This window comes from Scyliorhinus torazame, chromosome 5 (genome assembly GCF_047496885.1).
Source record: "Scyliorhinus torazame isolate Kashiwa2021f chromosome 5, sScyTor2.1, whole genome shotgun sequence".
In the NCBI taxonomy this organism is placed as follows: Eukaryota; Metazoa; Chordata; class Chondrichthyes; order Carcharhiniformes; family Scyliorhinidae; genus Scyliorhinus; species Scyliorhinus torazame.
Genome location: NC_092711.1, coordinates 126,251,972 through 126,269,659, shown reverse-complemented (window position 1 = coordinate 126,269,659; position 17,688 = coordinate 126,251,972). Strand labels below are relative to the sequence as shown.

At 48.9% G+C, this 17,688-nt stretch overlaps 1 protein-coding gene across 4 annotated transcripts; it reads left to right on the top strand.

Moving 5' to 3' along the window:
* Window positions 1-1,607: 1,607 nt before the first annotated feature.
* LOC140421827 (uncharacterized) lies at window positions 1,608-17,277 on the top strand. Of its 4 annotated transcripts, none has more exons than XR_011947110.1 (3): window positions 1,608-1,905; window positions 2,447-2,504; window positions 16,980-17,277. XR_011947110.1 is itself a non-coding variant. In XM_072506781.1 (3 exons), exon 3 carries the CDS (start codon window positions 13,811-13,813, stop codon window positions 14,795-14,797), a length of 987 nt encoding a protein of 328 aa, XP_072362882.1. In that variant the 5' UTR covers window positions 1,614-1,905; window positions 2,447-2,504; window positions 13,467-13,810; the 3' UTR covers window positions 14,798-17,277. The 4 variants fall into 4 exon arrangements, 3 of the variants coding, with proteins under 3 accessions (XP_072362882.1, XP_072362883.1, XP_072362884.1); XM_072506781.1 differs by having other exon boundaries at window positions 1,614-1,905; window positions 13,467-17,277; XM_072506782.1 differs by having other exon boundaries at window positions 1,614-1,930; window positions 13,467-17,277.
* Window positions 17,278-17,688: the final 411 nt, after the last annotated feature.

The window sequence follows — 17,688 nt, the reverse complement described above, 5'->3', positions numbered from 1 at the left end:
TTGCTGCTTCGAAAGCTCTGCTCACAGTCAAAACATTTAAAAGGTTTTATATCAAGAGTGAATTTGTTGGTGTTTCAGTAGGTGATAAGACTGAATGAATCCCTTCCCACACACAGAGCAGGTAAACGGTCTCTCCCCAGTGTGAATTCTCTGATGTACAGTAAGTTCAGATGATCGCCTGAAGCCAGTCCCGCAGTGAGAGCATCTGAATGGTCTCTCGTCAGTGTGAACACGTTGATGACAGGTCACTTCCCCGGAAGTTTTAAAGCACTTCCCACAGTCTGGACATTTAAAAGGTATTTTGTCGGTGTGAACTCGCTGATGTTTCTGCAGGTTAGATGTAGCAGTGAATCCCTTTCCACACAAGGAGCAGGTGAATAGCTTCTCCTCACTGTGAATGAGTTGGTGTCTCAACAAATACATTTTACTTTTAAATTTCTTCTCAGTCAGAACATTTGAAAGGTGTCTGATCAGTGTGAACACACTGGTGTGTCAGCAGGCTGGATGACTGAGTGAATCCCTTCCCACAGGTGGAGCAGGTGAATGGCCTCTCCCCAGTGACTGCGTCGATGCATTTCCAGTTCAGAAGGGTAACTGAATCCCTTCCAACAGTCCCCACATTTCCACGGTTTCTCCATGGTGCCGGTGTCCTTGTGTCTCTCCAGGTTGAATGACAAGTTGAACTCTCGTCCACACACAGACCACATGGATGGTTTCGCCCCACTGTGAATGGTGTGATGGTTTTTCTGTCTATGTAATTGGTTAAAGCTCTTTCCAGTCAGTTCACTGGAACACTCACTGTCTGTGTGGGTCTCTGTGCTTTTCCAATCACATGGATGTTTGAAATCTTTTCCCACAAACTTAACAGACAAACATTACTCCTTCCACATTCAAAGACTGTGATAGTCAGGTTCGAAAGAATTGAGTGACTCTGGCAGATCTTGACGTTTGGTTTGAGTTTTCTGTCAGCCAATCTTCCGCTTCTAATATCCTGGACAAGGAGTTTACAAAAGCCATCACTGTCAGTCCAGGATAGAAATTCTGAACAGACAATTCTAGTTCCTCTGGAACATTTTCCCTCTCTTGTTCCCCCAAAGCTGTAAATCCCCGTCCCACACACTCTCCCTCCTCCCTGGGCTGAAATCCAAACCCATCTGCACCATTTCTTTTCTCCACTGCCAGTTTTCTCCCTCCCTCTCCTCTGCCTGGGTTCAGTTCTCCAGCTCCTGTCTGCAGATTGACAATAAAACCAATGGGTCTTATTGGGGGATTTGGGCTTCCATTCACCCGCCTGAGTCCAGCTTCAACCTGCACTGCGCATGCTCCAGCTCACAATGGCTGTGGAGTGATTGACGGCGGGTCCCGACCAATAAGAAGAAGGTAATCCCGGTCTGGATTTACCCTGCAACTGGCCGCCATCTTGGGAAAGGAAGTTGGGTCTTTTGTTGTTGAAATGGAGCGCTGGGGCGGCCATCTTAGCATGGGAAGAAGAAGTGGGCGGGGCTTCCTCCCCTGTGACAGGCCCGGGGCCACCGGCGACCACCACCACTTTGGGAATGGAAGTCGGGTTTTTTGTTCCTGGCGTGGAGCGCTGGGGCGGCCATCTTGGTTAGGGAAGAGGGAGTGGGCGGGGCTTCATCCCCGATGACAGACCCCGGGGCAACCGCCTCCATCCTGGGAATGGAAGTCGAGTCTTTTGTTCTTGGAGCAGAGCGCTGGGGCGGCCAACTTAGTATGGGAAAAGGAAGTGGGTGGGGTTTCCGCTCCGGTGACAACACCCGGCGGCCGCCGCCATTTTGTGGCGGTGATTCTCTATCCGGGTCTTTAGTGAAGGACAATGAGCTGGAGCTGAGGTTGGAAAGTGTTCAGAGGAAGGTCTGAAATCAGATTTACAGCCAGATATCTGTAAGAACCACAAAGTTCACATTCAGTATGTTTGTTAAATGAAATCACAATGCTGCAAACACTCAGTTCTGAAGAAGAATCAGATTGCATTGGAAATGTTAACTCTCTTTCTCTCTCTTCACAGAAGCTGCCAAACCTGCTGAGGATTTCCACAACTTTCTGTTTTCACTTCACATTTCCAGCTTCTGCAGAGTTTTACTCAAATTATTATGTTTTTGAAATTCTGTTACATAACCTGTTAAGAGTAAAACAATTGTCACCATTTAAATGTCCAAGTCAGTGATATTTATTTGTTTAACTGAGACTGGGCTGTTCAGGAGCAATGTCAGAAATCACTTCACAGAAAATATAGTGAAATCTGCAATTCTGATCAGATTCTGTCAATAGAAACTATAAAAACTGAGATTCTTAGAAGTTTGTGAGACGAGAGTATTAATGGTTATAAAATCAAGGGAGTTGGATGAATTTAACAAACAGATCAGACATTTGCAAACTGGAGCTTAATGTCTGAGGTTAAACTGATTCTGGTTTTGTTTTGAAGGTGGTGTCGGTTTCCTGTCCTGTCGATTATCTCCACACCCGTGGGTAATTTGCTGGAGGTGAGATAATCTTTATTTGTGTCATGAGTAGGCTTCCATTAACAGTGCAGTGATTAAATATGATTAGCACATTGATATCACTTGATTTATTTTCAGAATTTAATTTCTTATAACAAGGTTGGAGTTTATGAACACCATAATAATAATAACAATCTTTATTATTGTCACATTTGGCTTATATTTTTAAAAAAATATATTTTATTGAAATTTTTTTCCCTGAGCAACATTTTTCCCACTTACAAAACAAGCGAAACGATAACAGTAACAAAACAGAAATTTTTAAACTTTTTAACAATAGTAATAATATACAAGTAACAAAACCCCGTACTCTATTGCCCTATACTCAACTGCCTCTCCCCCCCCCCTCCCCCCCCCCCCCCCCCCTGGGTTGCTGCTGCTGGTCATCCGTCTTCCCTCTAACATTCCCCTAGGTAGTCGAGAAATGGCTGCCACCGCCTGGTGAACCCTTGAGCCGATCCTCTTGGGGCAAACTTTATCTGCTCCAGTTTAATAAACCCCGCCATATCGTTTACCCAGGCCTCCAGTCCGGGGGGTTTCGCCTCCTTCCACATGAGTAGGATCCTGCGCCGGGCTACGAGGGACGCAAAGACCACGACATTGGCCTCTTTCGCCTTCTGCACTCCCGGCTCTTCCGCAACTCCAAATAGAGCTAACCCCCAGCCTGGTTTGACCCGGGCCTTCACCACCTGCGAAATCACTCCCGTCACTCCCTTCCAATACCCTTCCAGTGCCGGGCACGCCCAAAACATATGTGCATGGTTTGCCGGGCTCCCGCCACACCTCCCACATTTGTCCTCCACTCCAAAGAACCTGCTCAATCTTGCTCCCGTTATGTGTGCTCTATGTAGCACCTTAAATTGAATCAGGCTAAGCCTGGCGCATGAGGAAGAGGAATTTACCCTGCTTAGGGCATCAGCCCACATACCCTCCTCTATCTCCTCCCCTAATTCTTCTTCCCACTTTCTTTTTAGTTCGCCCACCGACTCCTCCCCCTCTTCCCTCATCTCTCTATAAATCTCTGACACCTTGCCCTCTCCGACCCACACCCCTGAAAGCACCCTGTCCTGTATCCCCTGTGTCGGGAGCCGCGGAAATTCCCTCACCTGTTGTCTAGTAATCGCCCTCATCTGCATATATCTCAAGAAATCCCCCCGGGGTAACTTATACTTTTCCTCCAGTGCTCCCAAGCTCGCAAAAGTCCCATCTATGAATAAATCTCCCACCTTCCTAATTCCCAACTGGTACCAGCTCTGAAATCCTCCATCCATTCTTCCTGGGGCGAACCTATGGTTGTTCCTGATAGGGGACCCCACCAGGGCTCCCCGCACCCCTCTCTGTCGCCTCCACTGTCCCCATATGTTCAGTGTTGCCGCCACCACCGGGTTCGTTGTGTACTTTTTAGGTGAGAACGGTAGCGGCGCCGTCATCAGCGCCTCTAAACTCGTCCCTTTACAGGACCTTCTCTCCAGTCTTTTCCACGCCACTCCCTCACCCTCCATCATCCATCTACGTATCATTGCCACATTGGCGGCCCAATAATAATCTCCCAAGTTCGGTAGTGCCAGTCCTCCTCTGTCCCTACTGCGCTGCAGGAACCCCCTCCTTACTCTCGGAACTTTCCCTGCCCACACAAAGCTCGTAATGCTCCTCTCTATTTTATTAAAAAAGGTCCTGGTAATTAAAATAGGGAGACATTGAAATACAAATAAGAACCTCGGGAGGACCATCATCTTAATTGCCTGCACCCTGCCCACCAGCGATAAAGGCTGCATGTCCCACCTCCTAAAGTCCTCCTCCATTTGTTCTACCAGCCGTGTCAGATTAAGTCTGTGCAAGGTTCCCCAGCTCCTAGCGATCTGAATCCCCAAGTATCGGAAGTTTCTTTCCACTTTCCTTAGCGGTAAGCCTTCTATCTCTCTACTCTGGTCCCCTGGATGTATCACATATAATTCACTCTTCCCCATGTTTAACCTATACCCCGAAAATTCCCCGAACCTCCTCAAGATTCACATAACCTCTATCATCCCCCCCCCCCCCGCTGGGTCCGACACGTATAGCAATAGGTCATCCGCGTATAACGAGACTCGGTGTTCTTCTCCCCCTCTAGTCACCCCTCTCCATTTCCTGGAGTGTCTCAACGCCATGGCCAGAGGTTCAATTGCCAGCGCAAACAACAATGGAGACAGCGGGCATCCCTGTCTTGTTCCCCTATATAATCGGAAATACTCCGATCTATGTCGACCTGTAACTACGCTTGCCGTTGGTGCCCCATAAAGTAGTCTAACCCAGCGAATAAATCCGTTCCCAAACCCAAACCTCCTTAACACTTCCCATAAATACTCCCACTCCACCCTATCAAATGCCTTCTCTGCGTCCATTGCCGCCACTATCTCTGCCTCCCCCTCCACTGAGGGCATCATTATCACCCCTAATAGCCGTCGCACGTTAACATTCAATTGTCTCCCTTTTACCACCCCTGGGACACAGTCCTCTATCCTCGATGCCAGCACCTTTGCTAGCAGTTTGGCGTCCACGTTCAATAGTGAAATAGGTCTATAGGACCCACACTGCATCGGATCTTTGTCCCTCTTCAAAATTAGCGATATCGTCGCCTCCGACATTGTCGGGGGTAGTGTCCCCCCTTCCCTGGCCTCATTGAAAATCCTCGCCAACAACGGGGCCAACAAGTCCACATATTTTCTGTAGAATTCCACCGGGAACCTGTCTGGCCTCGGGGCCTTCCCTGCTTGCATGCTTCCCAGTCCCTTAATAACCTCGTCCACCTCAATCGGAGCCCCCAGGCCTGCCACCACCTGCTCCTCCACTTTCGGGAACCTCAACTGGTCCAGGAACTGCCGCATCCTCTCCTCTCCCTCTGGGGGCTGAGACCTATACAGTTCTTCATAAAAGGTCTTAAACACCTCATTTATCTTTCCTGCCCTTCGCTCGGTGTCTCCCCTTTCATCCCTAATTCCTCCTATCTCCCTCGCTGCTGCCCTCTTTCGCAGTTGGTGCGCCAACAGGCGACTAGCCTTTTCCCCATATTCATACCTCCTCCCCTGTGCCTTCCTCCACAGTACCTCCGCCTTTCTGGTGGTCAGAAGGTCAAACTCGGTCTGGAGTCGTCTCCTCTCCCTGTACAGCTCCTCCTCAGGGGTCTCTGCAAATTCCCTGTCCACCCTTAAAATCTCCCCCAGTAATCTATCCCTTTCCTTGGCCTCTGTTTTCCTTTTGTGGGCCCCAATAGAAATCAGCTCTCCTCTGACCACCGCTTTTAGTGCTTCCCAGACCACTCCCACAGGGACCTCGCCGTCGTCATTGACCTCCAGGTATCTCTCGATACACCCCCTCACTCTTGCACACACTCCCTCATCCGCCATCAGTCCCACATCTAATCGCCAGAGTGTTCTCTGCTCCCTGTCCTCTCCTACTTCCAGGTCCACCCAATGTGGGGCATGATCCGAAACCGCTATGGCTGAGTATTCAGCTTCTTCCACCCTAGAGATCAACGACCTTCCTAGAACAAAAAAATCTATCCGGGAGTACACTTTATGGACGTGGGAGAAGAAGGAATACTCCCTAGCCCTGGGTCTAAGACGCCCCAGCATCCGTCTCATGAACCCCGCATCGTCCCAATTTGGGGCATACACATTAACCAACACGACCTCCATTCCCTCCAGCCTACCACTCACCATTACATATCTACCTCCACTATCTGCTACGATGTTCTTTGCTTCAAATGCTACCCGTTTCCCCACCAATATGGCCACCCCTCTATTCTTTGCGTCCAGTCCTGAGTGGAACACCTGTCCCACCCATCCTTCCCTTAGCCTAACTTGGTCCGCCACCTTTAGGTGCGTCTCTTGGAGCACAACCACGTCTGCCCTTAGTCCTTTCAAATGCGCGAGCGCTCGGGCCCTTTTTATCGGCCCATTCAGGCCTCTCACGTTCCACGTGATCAGCCTCACTGGGGGGCTACCTGCCCCCCTCCCGTGTCGACTAACCATTACCTTCTCTAGGCCAGTCCCATATCCCATCTCCGCGCTCCCGCTCGCTCCCCCAGCGTCGCATTCCGCCCCCGACCACCTTCTCTTTAGCCATTTCCTTTTGGATTTCCGCAGCAGCAACCCAGTTGTCCCCCCCCTTGCTAGATCCCTATCTAGCTTGATTGCTCCCCCCATATCACTTCCGTAAGTCAGCTGACTTCAACTGACCCCGGCTACTCCTGCTCGCTCCTCGGCCCCCCCCGGTGTGAGGGAACTCCCATCCGCCTTGCGCCTGTTTCCCCGCCTTATTCTTTCTGGCGCGGGAACATCCCTTTACCTGTCCCGCCTCTTATGGCGCAGCTCCCTTTCCCCTCCCCCTCTCCTTCCCCATTCTCTGACTATGTCCCGCCTCTCCCCCCTCACCGGCGCCCACATTTCCCCAGTGTCCCTCCCCCCCCTTCCCTGTTTACTTCTCGCTTAACTTTCACCTTCCCATTAACAAAAACAATAATAACAACAATAACAGTTCCCTGCAGCATCAGTCCCTCAGTTCCGGTCCAGTTTCTCTTCATTGATGAAGGACCGTGATTCCTCCGCCGTCTCGAAATAATAATGTCTCTCCTGATGCGTGACCCATAGTCTTGCCGGCTGCAGCATCCCAAACTTCACCTTTTGTGCAAAACCTCTTTGGCTCGGTTGAAGCTCGCCCTCCTTCTCGCCACCTCCGCACTCCAATCCTGGTAGATCCTTACCACCGCATTCTCCCATCTGCTACTCCGCACCTTTTTGGCCCATCTCAGGACCTCTTCTCTGTCCTTAAACGGTAGAATCGCACGATTATCGCCCTCGGTGGTTCTCCCGCTTTTGGTCTTCTCGCCGGGATCCGATTTGCCCACTCCACCTCCATGGGGCCCGCAGGGGCCTCAGCACCCATCAGTGAGCTCAGCATCTTACTTGCGTACGCTCCACAGTCCACTCCTTCCACACCCTCCGGGAGACCTAGTACCCTAAGGTTCTTCCTTCGCGCTCCATTTTCAAGGGCCTCAATCCTGTCAGCACACTTTTTATGAAGTGCCTCGTGCGTCTGAGTCTTGACCGCCAGGCCCAGGACCTCGTCCTCAATACCTGATACCTTGTGCTCCACCACGCGAAGTTCCGTCTCCTGGGTCTTTAAAGTCTCCTTAAGCCCCTCAATTGCCTGTAACAACGGGGTCATTACCTCCTTCTTCAGCAGGTCCACGCACCGTCTCACCACCTCGTCCTGCTCAGGCCCCCATGTCACCTGTGGTTTCTCCGCCGCCATTTTGTTTCACTCCCTCTCTCTCTCTCTCTCTGATCTTCTGGCTGCAGATTCTTCGGGCTGCAGCCGCCGGCGCCGGTTTTTCCCTCCGTCTTTCGGGGGGGCTCCCTTCCCTCGCGCCTCGCACCGGGTTTTACGGCTGTCCAAGTCCCCGTTGGGGCTCTTAAAAGAGCCCGAAGTTCCGTCGGAGCTGGAGCCGCCGAAACGTGCGGCTAGCTCATCCCTGCCGCAACCGGAAGTCCCCCACATTTGGCTTATATTAACACTGCAATGAAGTTACTGTGAAAATCCCCTAGTTGCCACACTCTGGCGCCTGTCCGGGTAAATTGAGGGAAAATTCAGAATGTCCAGTTCAACTTACAATTCAGCTCACATCTTTTGGGACTTGTGGGAGACCCACGCAGACACGGGGAGAACGTGTGGACTCCGCACAGTGACCCAAGTGGGAATCGAACCCAAGTCCCTGATGCTGTGAAGCAACAGTGCTAACAACTGTGCTACCGTGACGGGGAAGAGGGTTGGTGCAGTGGCACAGCCTTGTCTGATCCCAGTCTTCACTGAGATAGTGTCTGGGGTGTTTCCATTGATGAGGATCATGGCTTGTGTGTCATCATTGTGCAGGCGGAGGATGGTGGCCAATTTCTGAGGACAGCCAAATTTGAAGAACATACTGAAAAAAACATCACTTTGACGGCGTAAAGCATTTTTGTGAGGTCAGAAAAGACCAAGAACTGCGATTGGTGCTGTTCCTTGTATTTTCCTTGGGATTGTCAAGTAGTGTAGATCATGTCTTTGGTGCCTCGTGAAGGGAGAAAACCTCACTGTGATTCTGGAAGGAGCTCTTTGGCCACGAAGGGGAGATCATTGAGGAGGATCCTGGCAGTGATCTTCTCTGTGGCAGACAGCAGGGAGTCGCCTGTGCAGTTACCACAATCAGACTTGTCTCTCTTCTTGAATATAGTCACAGTGTCTCTGAGATCCCCGGTATGCATCGATCTTCCCAGGTGAGGAATATGAGATTGTGTAGCTATGCCAGGAATGTAACCCCGCCATGCTTCAGAATTTCAGCAGGGATTCATTCTGCTCCAGAGGCCGTGGTGTTTTACCGCTGTTCAATGGCTTTTTCACTCCACTCCAGACCGGGGTACCACGGGGACTGAGCCGGACAGGATATTGAGGAATGGATTTGAGGACGTTAAAGCCAAAGACAGAGTCTCGGTCGAGTGGTTCTTCAGAATGTTCCCTCCAGTGAGCACTGACTGACTCTCTGTCCTTGATGAGTTCCCCTCCACACTTTGCTCTCAGTGGGATGGGCCATTGACTGCTTAGGTCATCAATTGTATTGGCAGCGCTGGTGAAACCGTGCATGCCATTGCTTTCCATGAGCTGTTGGCTATCCCTCACTCTTTCTACCCTCGAAAGGCTTCAGAAACTTGGAAAACCTAGAGCAGGCACCTCCAAGGCACTGGAGCAGTACTTCCAGCAGTGCCTTCACAAGATGCTCCAAATCCAGGGGCAAGAAGGGCAATCCAACAGAGGGGAGGGAAAGAGAAAACTGGGAGTAGAGGAAAGAAAGTCGGGGGCAGAGGTGAGTGTAGTGGCCATCACTAAGGAGAAGGTGCTGGGGAAGCTGAAAGGTCTGAAGGTGGATAAATCACCCAGTCCGGGTGGACTATACCCCAGGGTTCCGAAGGACATAACTGCGGAGGTTGTGGAGCCATTGGTGGTGATCCTTCAGGGATCACTGGAGTCAAGGGGCTCCCGGGGGACAGGGAAGTGACTAATGTAACACCCCAGTTTAAGAAAGGCAAGAGGTAGAAGATGGGAAATGTTTGGCCGATTAGTCTGACTTTGATTGTTGATAAGATTTAGAGTCCATTGTTGAGGATGAGATTCCGGAGTTCTTGGAAGTGCATGGTAAAATAGGACGGAGTCAACACGGCTTCATCAAGGGGAGGTCATGCCTGACAAATCTGTTAGAATTCTTTGAGGAGGTAAAAAGGAAGTTAGACAAAGGAGAGCTACTGGATATGATCCATTTGGGTTTCCAGAAGGCCTTTGACAAGGTTTTGTACAACAGGCTGCTAAATAAAGATAAGAACCCATGGTATTAGGGGCAAGGTACTTGAATGATTAAGAGAATTAGTTGACAGGCGGAGAGTGGGGATAAAGGGGTCTATTTCAGGATGGCAGCCTGGTGACTATTGGTGTTCCACAGGGGTCAGTGCTGGACCACAACTATTCAATACATTAACGATCTGGAAGAAGGAACAGAGGGCACTGTTGCTAAGCTTGCAGATGATAGAAAGATGTGTAGAGGGACAGGTAGTGTTGAGGAAGCGGAGAGGCTGCAGAAGGACTTGGACAGGTTAGGAGAGTGGGCAAAGAAGTGGCAGATGTAATAGAATATGGAAAAGTGTGAGGTTATGCACTTTGGAAGGAAGAATCGAGGCGACTATTTTCTAAATGGGGAACGGCTTCTTGTTAGGTGAATTGGACATTCTGAATTCTCCCTCTGTGTCCCCGAACAGGCGCCAGACTGTGGTGACGAGGAGATTTTCACAGAAACTTCATTGCAGTGTTAATGTGAGCCTACTTCTGACACGAATAAAGATTATTATTATTAGCTGGAGTACTGTGTGCAGTTCTGGTCGCCACATTATAGGAAGGATGTGATTGCACTGGAGGGGGTGAAGAGGCGATTTACCAGGATGTTGCCTGGGATGGAACATTTTATGAAGCGAGGTTGGATAGGCGTGGGTTATTTTCATTGGAGCAGAGAAGACTGAGAGGCGACCTGATTGAGGTGCACAAGATTATGAGGGCCATGGACAGGGTGGGTAGGGAGCAGCTGTTCCCCTCAGTTGAAGGGTCAGTCACAAGGGGACTGGTGAGGGGCAGGGGGTTTAGGGGGGTTTTGAGGAAAAACCTTTTCACCCAGAGGGTGGTGACGATCTGGAATGCACTGCCTGGGAGGGTGGTAGAGGCGGGTTGCCTCACATCCTTTAAAAAGTACCTGGATGAAGACTGGCACGTCATAACATTCAAGGCTATGGATCAACTGCTGGCAAATGGGGTTAGGTAGGTAGGTCAGGTGTTTTTCGTGTGTCAGTGTTGGATTGGGTTTGGATTTTGTTTATTGTCACGTGTACCGAGGTACAATGAAAAGTATTTTTCTGCGAGCAGCTCAACATCATTAAGTGCATGAAAAGAAAAGGAAATAAAAGAAAATACATAATACGGCAACACAGGGTTCACAATGTAGCTACATAAACACCGGCATCGGGTGAAACATACAGGGTGTAGTGTTAATCAGGTCAGTCCATAAGAGGGTCATTTAGGAGTCTGGTAACAGCGGGGAAGAAGCTGTTTTTGAGTCTGTTCGTGCGTGTTCTCAGACTTTTGTATCTCCTGCCCGATGGAAGAAGTTGGAAGATTGAGTAAGCTGGGTGGCAGGGGTCTTTGATTATGCTGCCCGCTTTCCCCAGGCAGCGGGAGGTGTAGATGGAGTCAATGGATGGGAGGCAGGTTTGTGTGATGGACTGGGCTGTGTTCATGACTCTCTGAGTGTTCATGACTTTCTTAAGGTCTTGGGCCGAAAAGTTGCCATACCAAGCTGTGATGCAGCCAGATAGAATCTGCAAAAGTTGGTATGAGTTAATGTGGACATGCCGAATTTCCTTAGTTTCCTGAGGAAATATAGGCGCTGTTGTGCTTTCTTGGTGGTAGCGTCGACATGGGTGGACCAGGAAAGATTTCTGGAGATGTGTACCCCTAGGAATTTGAAACTGCTAACCATCTCCACCTCGGCCCCGTTGATGCTGACAGGGGTGTGTACAGTTCTTTGCTTCCTGAAGTCAATGACCAGCTCTTTAGTTTTGCTGGCATTGAGGGATAGATTATTGTCGCTGCACCACTCCACTAGGTTCTCTATCTCCCTCCTGTATTCTGACTCGTGCAGACTTGATGGGCGAAAGGCCTCTTCACTGTTGCTGTTGATACAATGTTAGGTGGCATTGTTGACAGCCCAGATGAAGGCATAAAATTGCACGGAGATATTGACAGACCAGGTGAATGGGCACATTTGTGACAGATGAAATTCAATATAATCAAGTGTGAGGTTATCCGTTTTGAACCAAAAAAGAATAGAACAGAGGACTTTCTAAATGGAAAGGGATTGAGTACAGTGGATGGCGAAGGTGCACAGATCCTTAAAATGCCACGAACAAGTGCAGAAAATAATCAAAAAGGAATGCTAGCATTTATATCCAGAGGATTGGAGTATGAAGTCACAGAGGTTATGCTGCAGTTATACAAAACCCTGGTAAGACCCCACTTGGAGAACTGTGAGCCATTCTGGGCACCACACCTTCGGGAGGATATTGTGGCCTTGGAGGGACTGCAATATCGGTTGACTAAAACGATACGCCACAATACCTGGACTACAGGGGTTAGGTTACGCTCAGAGATTATTGATTGGTTTTATTTATTGTCACGTGTACCGGGGTACAGTGAAAAGTATTGTTCTGCGGACAGTCCATAAAGATCGTTCCATACATGAAAGAAAACCCATAGGACTTACATAAATGCACAGGCAAGGGGTGAGCATACAGAGTGCATTACTACTCCGTAGAGAAGATGTGTGAAGAGATCAGTTCAGTCCATAAGAGGATCATTCAGGAGTCTGGTAACAGCGGGGAAGTAACTGTTGTTGACCCTGTCACTGTGTGTTCTCAGACTTTTCTCTGATGGGAGAAGTTGGAAGAGTGAGTAACCCGGGTGGGAGGGGTCTTTGATTATACTGCCCGCTTTCCTTAGGCAGCGGGAGGTGTAGACAGGGTCAGTGGATGGGAGGCAGGTTGTGTGATGGACTGGGCTGTGTTCACGATTCTCTGGAGGTTCTTATGATCTTGGGCCGAGCAGTTGCCATGCCAGGCTGCAATGCAGCCAGATAGGATGCGTTCTATAGTGCATCTGTAAAAGTTGGTAAGAGTTGATGTGGACATGCTGAATTTCCTTAGTTTCCTGAGAAAGTATAGACACTGTTGTGCTTTCTTGGGCGTATGGTCGACGTGGGTGGACCAGGACAGATTTGTGGTGATGTGCACACCTAGGAATTTGAAGCTGTCAACCATCTCCACGTCGCACCATTGATGCAGACAGGGGTGTGTACGATACTTCGCTTCCTGAAGTCAATTACCAGCTCTTTAGTTTTGCTGACATTTACGGAGAGATTGTTGCTGCTACGCCACTCCACTTGGTTCTCTATGTCCCTCCTGTAGATATTGAAGATGTCGAGGGATATGGGGATAGTGTGGGAAAACGGTGCTGAGGTAGATCAGCCAATGATCCCATTGAATGGTTCAGCAGGCTCAATGGGCCGAGTGGCCAGTTGCAGCTCATATTTGTTGTGATCCCCTGGACAGGAAGCTGTGAACTTGGATTTGTCAATTGGCCTGAATCAGCACCTTCAGGAGAATAGGGAGGGTGAATATTAGATACAGCAGAGTGAGAATGGAGGGAGAGTGTGTGGGATGGAGATTTGCAGCTTTCAGGGAATAAGAGAGGAAAAAATGTGATATAGAAACTAGAATTGTCTGTTCTGAGTTTCTATCCTGTACTGACAGTGATGAGTTTTGTAAATTGTTTTTACAGGATTTTAGACGAGGAGGAATTACAGACAGAAATCTCAATAGTCAAATCTCGATCTGACAGTCACTCCCTTCCTTGGAACATCAATATCTCCCACCTTTGAATCAAGAAGGAGAAATGTTTTCCCGAACTGTCAGCTAAAGATTTCAAACATCAGTGTGACTGGAAAAGCACCGAGACCCACACAACACACACCCGAGAGAGAGAGTTCCAGTGAACTGACTGTGGAAAGAGCTTACACCAGTTACACAGCCTGAAAAAACATCACACCATTCACAGTGAGGAGAGACCCTACCCGTATTCTGAACTGATTGTCGAACCTGGAGAGACAGGAGGAGACCCAAAACATGGAGAAACCGTGGAAATGTGGCGACTGTGGGAAGGGATTCAGAGCCCCATCTGTGCTGGAGGTTCATCGACGCAGGCACACTGGGGAGAGGCCGTTCACCTGCTCTACGTGTGGGAAAGGATTCACTCGGTTTTCCAACCTGCAGAAACACCAGCGAGTTCACACTGGAGAGAGGCCATTCACCTGCTCTCAATGTGAGAAGGGATTTACTCAGTTATACAGCCTGCAGACACACCAGCGTGTTCACACTGGGGAGAGACCATTCACCTGCCCTCAGTGTGGGAAGGGATTCACTCGGTTTTCCAACCTGCAGAAACACCAGCGAGTTCACACTGGGGAGAGGCCATTCACCTGCTCTCAGTGTGGGAAGGGATTTACTCAGTTATACAACCTGCAGATTCACCAGCGAGTTCACACTGGGGAGAGGCCATTCACCTGCTCTCAGTGTGGGAAAGCATTTACTCAGTTATCCAAACTGCAGACACACCAGCGAGTTCACACTGGGGAGAAGCCATTCACCTGCTCTCAGTGTGGGAAAGCATTTACTCAGTTATCCGAACTGCAGACGCACCAGCGAGTTCACACTGCGGAGAGACCGTTCACCTGCTCTCAGTGTGGGAAGGGATTCACTCAGTTATCCGATCTGCGGAGACACCAGCGAGTTCACACTGGGGAGAGGCCATTCACCTGCTCTCAGTGTGGGAAAGGATTCACTCAGTTATCCGACCTTCGGAGACACCAGCGAGTTCACACTGCGGAGAGACCGTTCACCTGCTCTCAGTGTGGGAAGGGATTCACTCAGTTATCTCACCTACAGGCACACCAGCGAGTTCACACTGGGGAGAGGCCATTCACCTGCTCTCAGTGTGGGAGGGGATTCTCTCGGTTATCCAACCTGCAGATACATCAGCGGGTTCACACTGGGGAGACGCCGTCCACCTCTCAATGTGAGACGGGATTGCATGTTTCATCGGACCTGCTGTGACACCAACAATTTCACAATGGATTACAGGGGTTGGATTCTGTTGTTATTGTTTCTGCTCTACACCCAGGACTGCATTTTGTTCATTCTGACAGGTGGTCAGTGGGGATGGTTGGAGGGTTTCTTTCTGCTGGACTGACCGGTCTCACCACTTTGCCTCCAGTGGGCTGATGCTCTTTGACCCTTGTTGCTAATACCTGGCTTCAAATTGCACAAGGATCACAGAGTGAAAGGGTGTTTGGAAGTTTGAAGATATTTAGTTCCTATTTCTCCTTGGAACAGCCTCCCCCCAAAAAAACGTGCCACATTGCCATGGAAATGGGCCCTGGTGGTTACATTTTTTTTGTTTAATTGATCTGGATATCACCAGGGATCCGGGTCACTGTCCTTGTGGAGTTTGCACATTCTCGCAATGTCAGTGGTCGCGCCCACAAAACCCAGGGTAGGTGAATTGGCCACGGTAAATTGCTTCTTAATTGGAAAAAAAAGAATTGGGTATTCTAAATTTCAAAAACAAAATACTCACTTTCCTCGGTGTTACTTACACAAGAAAACTATCAGGGTTTGAGGGGCAAGTTGTCTGAGGTGGACTGGGAATCCGATGGGAGACAGGGAATAGCAAATATTTGAGGAATTATTATATATTTACCAGGGGTTCGGTTAGCTCAGTTGGCTGGACGGCTGGTTCGTGTTACAGAGCGAGGCTAACAGCACGGTTCGACTCCCACACCGGTTGAGGTTAGCCATGAAGGCCCGGCCTTATCAACATTACCCCTCGCCTGAGGTGCGGTGACCCTCAGATTAAATCGCCGCCAGTCAGCTCGCTCGCTCTCTCTCACTTTCTCGCTCAAAGGGGAAAGCAGCCTGTGGATCTCTGGGTATTTTTTTTTCCGCGACTGAGGGAACATACACAGTACGTACATAGTAGACACAAAGAATAATTTTGACAATTGGTACATCGATAAACAGTGATTGGTTACAGTGCGGAATAAGGGGCCAAACAAAGCAAATACATGAGCAAGAGCAGCTTAGGACGTCGTGAACATCGTTCTTGCAGGGAACAAATCAGTCCGAGGGGGAGTCGTTGAGGAGTCTAATAGCTGTGGGGAAGACGCTGTTCCTATGTCTGGATGTGCGGGTCTTCAGACTTCTGTACCTTCTGCCTGATGGAAGGGTCTGGAAGAAGGCAATGCCTGGGTGGGAGGGATCTCTGATAATGCTGTCTGCCTTCCTGAGGCAGCGGGAGGTGTATGCAGAATCAATGTGGGTGGCAAACTTGTGTGATGCGTTGGGCTGAGTTCACCACACTCTGCAGTTTCTTGCGATCTTGGACCGAGCTGTTGCCATACCAAGCTGTGATGCAGCTGGATAGGATGCTCTCTATTGCACATCTGTAGAAGTTTGTGAGAGTCGATGTAGACATGCCGAATTTCTTTAGCTTCCGTAGGAAGTAGAGAAGTTGTTGGGCTTTCTTGACTGTTGCATCAACGTGAGTGGATCAGGACAGACTGTTGGTTATGGTGACCCCCAGGAACTTAAAGCTATCGACCATCTCCACTTCTGAGCCATTGATGCAGACGGGAGTGTGTGTCGTGCTACGCTTCTTGAAGTTGATGATCAGTTCCTTGGAAATGGAAATATTCCATTAGATCAAAGGGGCTGGTTTAGCACAAGGGCTGGTTTAGTACAGTGGGCTAAGACAGCTGGCTTGTAATGCAGAACAAGACCAGCAGCGCAGGTTCAATTCCCGTTCCAGCCTCCCCGAACAGGCGCCGGAATGTGGCGACTAGGGGCTTTTCACAGTAACTTAATTTGAAGCCTACTTGTGACAATAAGTGATTATTATTATTATTAAGGAAGGAACTCATAAGTGATCAAAATAGTAGTAATGAATGAATCAGTAGTTATAGTCAAGGATTGAGTTTTATTTGCTGTAAAATTGTAAAAGCTTAATTGCTGTGTATGCGCAATGAGGATAAATGTACCGGCAAGAGAGACCTTCCAGCCCTGATTAGCCTCAACATTTGAAACTATGAATAAGGAATTGTACAGAATCAGGTAAAGGGATAGTATGAAACAGTTCGATTGTATTCCGGCTAAGTTAATGAGAGAAGGTGATGTCAGTAATTGGAGATCCAATTAAATTATACTGGTGCCCAATTGACCAATGGTCATGTTACAACAGGCCCAACTCTGACATGAGGTAATGGTCACTTTGGGGATAAGGGTCGACGTTCCGAAGGACTTCCTTGCTCACCAAGTACTGAAGAACCGAGGCCGAGTTCCAAGGAAATTACCGTCAAAGAAGGAGCCAGGGAGGGTTACGCTTCCACAGACTGATCACCTGCATGAAGTTGTAAACGTCAATGTCGTCAAGTCGTTCAGTAAACCTTTTTCTTTCAACAAACATTTTAAATTTACTATCCAGAGAATTCTGCTTTTGCTTTAATTGATTAAAAACGTGACTGAAACAGTGAAACAAAGTGATTTGATTAAATGGTATGTTGGGGGTGGCTGAGATCAATTAAGTTACAGATAAGAAGATCAGATAACTTGCATTTCTGTCGCGCCTTTCACAATCACAGGACATCCCAAAGTGCTTTACAGCCAATCGAGTACTTTTGAAGGGTAGTAACTGGTGTAATGTAGTAAAAACAGCAGCAAATTTATACACAGCAAGATCCCACAAATAGCAATGTGATAATGAGCAGATGACCTGATTTTGGTGATGTTGATTGAGGGATAAATATTTGCCAGGACACTGGGGATAACCCCCCAACTCCTCTTCACAATAATGGCCACGGGAACTTTTACAGGACCTGAGAGGGGCAGACAGGGTTTCAGTTGAACATCTTATTTGAAAGAAGGAACCTCCGACAGTGCAGCATTCCCTC